The sequence below is a fragment of the Babylonia areolata genome, chromosome 18 (assembly GCF_041734735.1).
Source record: "Babylonia areolata isolate BAREFJ2019XMU chromosome 18, ASM4173473v1, whole genome shotgun sequence".
Classification (NCBI taxonomy): domain Eukaryota; kingdom Metazoa; phylum Mollusca; class Gastropoda; order Neogastropoda; family Buccinidae; genus Babylonia; species Babylonia areolata.
This window is the reverse complement of record NC_134893.1, coordinates 1,189,937-1,197,655: the sequence shown is the minus strand read 5'-3', so window position 1 is coordinate 1,197,655 and position 7,719 is coordinate 1,189,937. Positions and strand designations below refer to the sequence as shown.

The window sequence follows — 7,719 nt, the reverse complement described above, 5'->3', positions numbered from 1 at the left end:
TGATGGACATTGTTTTAGATGAAGATTTTTGTTGTCAATGGACATAATTTTAAATGTAGATTCATGTTGTTAGATTCATGTTGTTGATGGACATGGTTTTAGATGTAGATTCATGTTGTTGATGGACATGGTTTTAGATATAGATTCATGTTGTTGATGGACATGGTTTTAGATGTAGATTCATGTTGTTGATGGACATGGTTTTAGATGTAGATTCATGTTGTTGATGGATGTCACGTGACCGGTCGAGGTTGAGGACCACCTACAACCCGACAGGCCCCGCGCAATCTAATAAAAGAAAATTTAAGAAAAAATGGGTCTCCGGATCCTCGCACGCTCAATTAAATGCAGCCAACACCAAGAATTTGTACACAATACCACACTTTATTCACTCACTCACACGGATATACTGACAACCAAAACAGCAGTGGGGCCTAACTATTTCCCTTAATACCCCCTCCACTCCCCAAACTTACTAACCCGCTAATTCAAATTGCCACATCATAAGTGGGAATGAGGGAAAAATAAATGAGTAAATTACATTCGCTCGAACACGTACACTCACCCCTCTTATGCACTGCTCTCACACATACACACGCATCCTCTACCGTCCATGTACGACTCGCATTAGTTCCGAACACACAGGTCCTTGTCACAAACAACGCACGATGCAGGCGACCACTGGGAGTTCTAGTCTTTCTGTAGACAGGTGGGGTGTAAAGCGGCAGTTGTATACGTTGGGGACACCCCTGTGACAGTCTCAGGGTATCACGGGTGCAGGGAAGGATGTGGATGTCCAGGACAATGGCGGACCACTCTTCAGAGCTGTAAAAAGACTCAAGTCAAGAGTCAAGCGAAAATATAAAAAAAAAAAAAAAAACAGTACATGTGCTAAAGCAGACACACAGAGGGGTTTCGCACACACTCACATGTACAGCTGAACGCCTTAATACAACCGTAAAAAAACAAAACAAAACCAATAACAGAATGTGTGCACACAGATATACATAAATCAGAATCCACAAGGATTAGCAGGGGCACACTGCACTGAAATTAAAGTATGTATCTCAAAATGCAATAATAACAACACCAAAAACCTGAAATATATGTCAACGGTCGCTCCCTGTCTATAGAAAAGTAACAACAAAACTAGCATTCTTCACCCTTCTAACCTGACTCACCTCAAGAGCTCGTGAAAAAAAAATAATACGGGAGATTAAATCCCTGGAACTAGGACGTAATTCCAGACCTCCTGGTCGGACATGGACCCAGGAAATGTAGTGGCACTGGAGGCCCCAAACCCGAACTGAATCAGAAAAAAACAACCCCTCACTCCAAAACGAATGGAGCAGGAACAGTGACTAGTGCGGCGTTGACGACCGTTGGTCCCTCCCTTCTTCCGGTCCCACAATTCCTTGCTGCGTTGCATGCTTCCATTTCCGCCCCAGTACCCCACAACAAAATCGTCGGACAACAGGTTCGTGTTTAGAGCCAAGTCGAAGTGAAACTCTTGGCCGTCGGCGCGAAGCCCGCAAAACACACTGTTCTTCCCCAGTTGATCTGACCCGTCGAGGTAGATTCCGTATGAATTGTCCTTATCAAACTTGTAGTTGAGCTAAACAACCGGCAGATATGCATGCACAAGAAAAAGAAAACATCAACCTGAGCTGACTAGAGGGAGGGAAGGAGCACACGCTCATTCGCGCGTACACACGCACATGTGCACGCACGCATAGAAATAAAGAAAGAAAGAAGGGAACAAGAAAAAACAAAACAAAGCAAACAGCGAAAATCATGACGTATTCGAGGGGTCAAGTTGACCCAAATTCCTTCTCTTTTTTTTTTTTTCAACGCTACACTGTCGCACGCGACAGTTTCCCCCCTCCTTAAAAGTGTCGATCTCAAATCTGAGATTCACACTTACAGCCATGCACGGTTGACATGCTTCGTCAATTACTTGAATTGTAAAATAATTATGTGAAACAAAACACAAGAAATGGTAAACGCTGTGCACTGTCCCCGCTCAACAGACTAACGGATCAAGCGTTCCAACCATCCGCTAGGGCTAAATCTGCATCGCATGGAGAAACAGTGGGACAAGGCTAACACACCGGTCAACCCCGGTGTAGCGACTCAGCATGAGTCAAACCTCCAGTTACCGCCCAGTCCTACTCAGGTAGTCTGCCCCCAAGTTGTCGACACCCTTGATGTGTCTGAAGGTGAAGCTGTGAGACTGGAGCTCCACAGCCCATCCCATGAGACGTCGACTGACGGGACGGATACGGTGCAGATACTTGAGAGGATGATGGTCGCTCTCAAGCACAAAATGCCTTCCGTACAGGTAGGGATAGAACTTCCGTATACCCCAAACCACTGCCAGTGCCTCCTGCTCTATGGTGTGGTACCGCTGTTCAGCTCCACTGAGCTTCTTGCTGGCGAAAGCTATGGGTTGTAGTCCTTCACCGTGATCCTGAAGAAGCACGGCCCCAAGGCCCAACCCTGAGGCGTCTGTCCGTAGCACAAATGTTTTGCTAGGGTCGGGAAGGACCAGCACTGGGGGGTTGATGAGTGCTTCTTTTAACTTGTCAAAGGCTTTCTGGCACTCATCCGACCACAGAACTTTGTTGGGCTCACTGCCCTTGGTCTTGTTGGTCAGAGATAGGGCTGTTTCTGAGAACTTAGGCACGAAACGCCTGTAATAGCCAGCCAGTCCAAGGAAGGCACGCAGCTCCTTCTTTGTGGCAGGAGGGTGTGCTTCCCGGATCTTTGCTACCTTGTCCTGTTCTGGGTGCAGCTGACCACCCTGGAGGTGGTGTCCAAGAAAGCTGATTTCCGGACAGCCAAGCTGGCACTTAGTAGGTCTCGCCGCCAGCTGTACCTCCTGTAGGCGGCAGAGTATCTGCTGCAGAACTTCGGTGTGACGATCCCAAGTACCGGTGGCCAGCAGCAGATCATCCATAAAGTTATGGGCATCATCTAACTGCAGTGGTCCCAGAACTCTTCGCATGATGCGACTAAAAATCGCACCAGCCGTTTTCAGCCCGAACGGCATCACCAGCCACTGAAACTGACCCTGTGGCGTCGTGAATGCGGTCTTGGGTCGGTCACTCTCTTTCATGGGTATCTGCCAATACCCTTTAGCTAAGTCGAGTTTAGAAAAGTACTTGGCATGGCTCAGCTTTGCAAAAATCTGGTTGACATCGGGCAACGGTTCTGCATCAAAGCGTAGTACCCGGTTGAGACGGCGAAAGTCCACACAGAAGCGAACCTTCCCGTCTTTCTTTTTGACTAATACAATGGGTGCAGAGTAAGGTGACGTGGCAGGCTCGATCACTCCCATCTTCAGCATGGATTGGACCTCCTCTCTGATTACGTCATACTGTGAGTGGGGCAGTGGGTACTGGCGGACTCGTACTGGTGTAATGTCCTCCAGAACCAGCTCACACTCCCCCACGGTGCACCTGAGGGGAAGGTCGGTGAGAACGCCACTAGCACTCTGACAGATACCCATGATTTCCTGCTTCTGTGAAGAAGTGAGGTTTGTGTGGACAGAGACATCTTTCCATGTCTCTTCTGCTTGCAGGGGTAGAAGTGGAATCCCCTGTGAGCTGAAAGAGCCTGTGTGGTCATCTTCTGTTTCTTCTATGACCACTGGGGCTACAGCTGCGGAACACTCCTCTCTCCGGGTGTACCGCTTCAGTAGATTGGCATGATAGAGTCGTGGGGTTCCTTTGACCGCAATACGGTAATCCCAGTCGCCCACCCGCTCTATCACCCTGTAGGGGCCCTGCCATGCAATTTGGAGCTTGTTCTTTTTCTCTGGTAAGAGCAGCAAGACTTCGTCTCCTACCTCGAACCATCGCTCACGGGCTTTTTTTATCATACTGTCGCTTGTACTTGGTGGCTGCTTGCTGCAGGTTCTCTCGTGCCAGCCTGCAGGTCTCTTCCAGCCGATTGCGCAGATCCACCACGTACTCTACCTCCGTGAGGGTTTCTGGAGGCGATGACGCTTCCTTGGTCCACAGCTGGCGCAAAAGAGCCATGGGCCCCCTGACCGTGCGGCCATACAGAAGCTCAAAGGGAGAAAACCGCAGGGACTCCTGTGGCACTTCCCTGAACGCAAACAGGAACGGCCGGAATGAACAGATCCCAATCCTTGGGCTTCTCAATACAGAGGCGTTGGATCATTTTCTTCAGGGTGGCGTTGAAACGCTCGACAAGACCGTTTGCCTGTGCATGGTACGGAGTCGTAGTTCTGCCATGGATCCCCAACAACCGGTTTACCTGAGCCATCACGTCACTTGTGAACTGGGTACCTCTGTCTGTGAGTACCTCCGAGGGTACTCCCACTCGGGTCCACATTTGCCACAGTGCGTCTGCAACTGTGACAGAATCGATTCCCTTCAACGCAACGGCTTCTGGGTAACGTGTGGCGTAATCAACGACCACCAGAATGTAACGATTGCCCCGCGCAGAGGCTGGAGTGATTGGACCTACGATGTCCACTCCCACTTTCTGGAAGGGTTCTGACACAAGAGGGACAGTACCTAACGGCACGCGCTGGTTCTTGCCACGCGGAGAAGTACGCTGACAGACGTCACACGACCGACAGTACTGGCGGACATCCTTGCACATGCCAGGCCAGTAGAAGTGTTGCCACACTCGCTCTTGTGTCCGCCGAACTCCCAAATGCCCCGCCATGGGTATGTCATGCCCTAGGGAGAGAACAGTGCGCCTGAGGCCCAGAGGTACCACCAGTTGCTTGAGGTGCTCCCCGTTCTTGTGGAACACACGGAACAAGAGACCATCGTGCATTGTGTAAGATGCCTTACCCTCCCGTTCTGTGTTGATATTGGGAGTTGTCGCTTGTCTCAGTTGCTGCAGGGTGTGGTCTCTGGCCTGAAGACGACGGACGGTCTCCCTATCTGTGTGGAGAGCTACTGTGTCTGTCACCGGTCCCTGAGTAGGCTGTAAGACGGGCGCCTGATCCCTTGCCATCGCTCGTGTGGTTACTGCTGCCAGCACCTCCCTGGGTAGCTGTGTCGACACCCCTTGTCGTGTACCGTCTGCGAAAAGCACGTTGTTACCAATGAGCAGTGTATATGCCGGATTCCGGAGTGCCACAGCCCACACAGCTCCTTTAAAGTACGGTGTAGCAACCTGTACCTTAACATAAGGACGGACAGCGTTGAAGGACTTTTCAACTCCAGTCACCTGACACGTTCCTCCTTTCTCGGCGTCAGGAGGTACCACACTCTCGTCAACGAAAGTGCATGTAGCGCCAGAGTCTCGAATAGAATCGACTATCCGATCCTCTACGAGGCTGAGAAACACAGAACAGGTAGGCCCCATTCCTCCTTGGTCACCTTGTTGTTCAGCGCTGAACACAGGTACAGTTGCTAAAGCGCAACTCTCGTGTGTGTGGCCGACTGCCGCTTGTTGCCTCCGGTCTCTCTTTAACTTTGGACAGTCGCGCTTGTAATGTCCCCCATCGCCACAATAAAAACACTGATTGCCCCCCTTACCCGGTGCAGTGGCCGACTTAGGGGCAGACGCCATGCTGCCACGAGGCGGAACAACTGAATACGGTGATTGTTCAGCCAACGGATGCTGAGAATAGCTTAGGTTCCCACGCTTCGGCATGGGCGAAGACTCGAGTCCCCCACCTAGAGAACCTGCACTGGTCTTGAAGACCCTGATTCCCCTTCTAGCTTCCGCAAAGCGTTCGGCCCTCTCTATGACTTCCTGGAACGTTCTAAGGCCTTCATCCCTGATACACACAGCCAGGTCGTCTGTCACAGTGCTGAGAAGCTGTTCAATGAGAATCAAGTCCCTCAGTGCCATTCCGGACATGGTTTCCCAGTGCTCGAGCGTGCGCTTAAGACGAATCCCAAACTGGATGAAGGACTCACTTCCGGCTTTGCGTATCTCCCTAAACTTTTTACGGTAAGCTTCAGGAGATATCCTGAACTGACGGCGAAGCGCCGCTTTCAGATCAGTATAAGAACTCTCCGGAGGTAAGTTGTTAAATGCCTCCCGGGCCTTTCCTGTCAAGGAACTAATCAAGTAAAGCGATCGAGTCTCTTCTGCCATGTTATAGGAGTCAGCGACTGCTTCGAAATGATCTAAAAAATCGTCGACATCGTTGCCTGGGCGTAACTCAGGAAGAGTCAGCCTTGGAGGGGCGAAAGTGGGCAGTCTCGCTGCCGGGGACTCCTCTCGGCTAGGCCGCTGAGCAAGGCTTTGAGCCAAAAGCTCAAATCTCTCTCGCTCTAACTGCCGGAGCTCCATCTCCTCCTGTCGACGTATCTCCTCCTTCCTCTCCTCCTCCTGTCGACGTATCTCTTCTTTCCTCTCCTCATCTTGTCGACGCATCTCCTCCTTTCTCTCCAAATACAGAATGAGGGATGTAACGTCGTCCCCCACCATGGAGGTATTATCATGCGTGTTAGACTCTGAAACCCGTGAGGTCATAACCCCAGGAGTGCCAGTGACGTACCCAGTGCCTGAGGTAGTTATCTGAGAACGTACCTGTGAAGGACTGGGGAACCTTGGGCCTGTAAAAGCTCCCCCAGGAGTGGTGACATTTGTCCAAACCACTGTGGAAGTGACTGGAGGGGTGTTATACTGTGCCTCCATCATCTCCTTGATCCAATTAGGGGACTGCCGAGAAATTCCTGAGCCAGGGCCCAGAGTTTTCAGAAAGGGAGAATCCTCCCCGACAACGACCACTTCTTTCTTGCCTGAGGCCGTGGCTGACCTTGTAACCGGTCCTTGGGATGGATCTTTTCCCATGACATACTTGGAAGCCATCGTAACGGACCCTGACACTATGCACAAACAAAACCAGGGGATTATGAAGAAGTTAAACACGGAAATGCTGAGTTACCACTACGAATAGCTATCACCCCTTGTGTTCTTCAAAAACTGTTTATGAGGAGCAGTCAGTGTAGATACAGGGTACCCCCCGTGGAATAGACACCCTAAACCCCAGTGAGTGAAAAAAAAAAAATATATATATATATATACTGTTAACTTCCCACTCTAGCTTCCCACATATAATAAAAACAAAACATTGCCAGTTACAAAATAAATAAATAACCTGGATAATACAAACTACTTAGTGAAAGCTGCGAGCAGCGATCGGGAAGCGGAAGATCCCGGACGAGCCCCCAAAAATTGTCACGTGACCGGTCGAGGTTGAGGACCACCTACAACCCGACAGGCCCCGCGCAATCTAATAAAAGAAAATTTAAGAAAAAATGGGTCTCCGGATCCTCGCACGCTCAATTAAATGCAGCCAACACCAAGAATTTGTACACAATACCACACTTTATTCACTCACTCACACGGATATACTGACAACCAAAACAGCAGTGGGGCCTAACTATTTCCCTTAATACCCCCTCCACTCCCCAAACTTACTAACCCGCTAATTCAAATTGCCACATCATAAGTGGGAATGAGGGAAAAATAAATGAGTAAATTACATTCGCTCGAACACGTACACTCACCCCTCTTATGCACTGCTCTCACACATACACACGCATCCTCTACCGTCCATGTACGACTCGCATTAGTTCCGAACAAACAGGTCCTTGTCACAAACAACGCACGATGCAGGCGACCACTGGGAGTTCTAGTCTTTCTGTAGACAGGTGGGGTGTAAAGCGGCAGTTGTATACGTTGGGGACACCCCTGTGACAGTCTCAGGGTATC

At 50.1% G+C, this 7,719-nt stretch overlaps 1 protein-coding gene across 1 annotated transcript; it reads right to left on the bottom strand.

Annotated features, from left to right (window-relative positions):
• Positions 1-4,074: 4,074 nt before the first annotated feature.
• LOC143293115 (uncharacterized) lies at positions 4,075-6,813 on the bottom strand. Its single transcript, XM_076604023.1, has 2 exons — positions 6,532-6,813; positions 4,075-6,330 (listed from the first exon to the last, which is right to left on the bottom strand). The coding sequence occupies exons 1-2, from the start codon at positions 6,811-6,813 to the stop codon at positions 4,075-4,077; spliced, it is 2,538 nt and encodes an 845-aa protein (XP_076460138.1).
• Positions 6,814-7,719: the final 906 nt, after the last annotated feature.

Bases quoted from the DNA above. Each gene is read 5' to 3' on its own strand.
- LOC143293115 (XM_076604023.1), bottom strand. From the start codon at position 6,813: ATGGCTTCCAAGTATGTCATGGGAAAAGATCCATCCCAAGGACCGGTT. The intron at 6,331-6,531 runs GTACGTTCTCAG...ATACGTCGACAG, and splicing joins GGTTCCCCAGTCCTTCACAG to GAGGAGGAGAGGAAGGAGGA.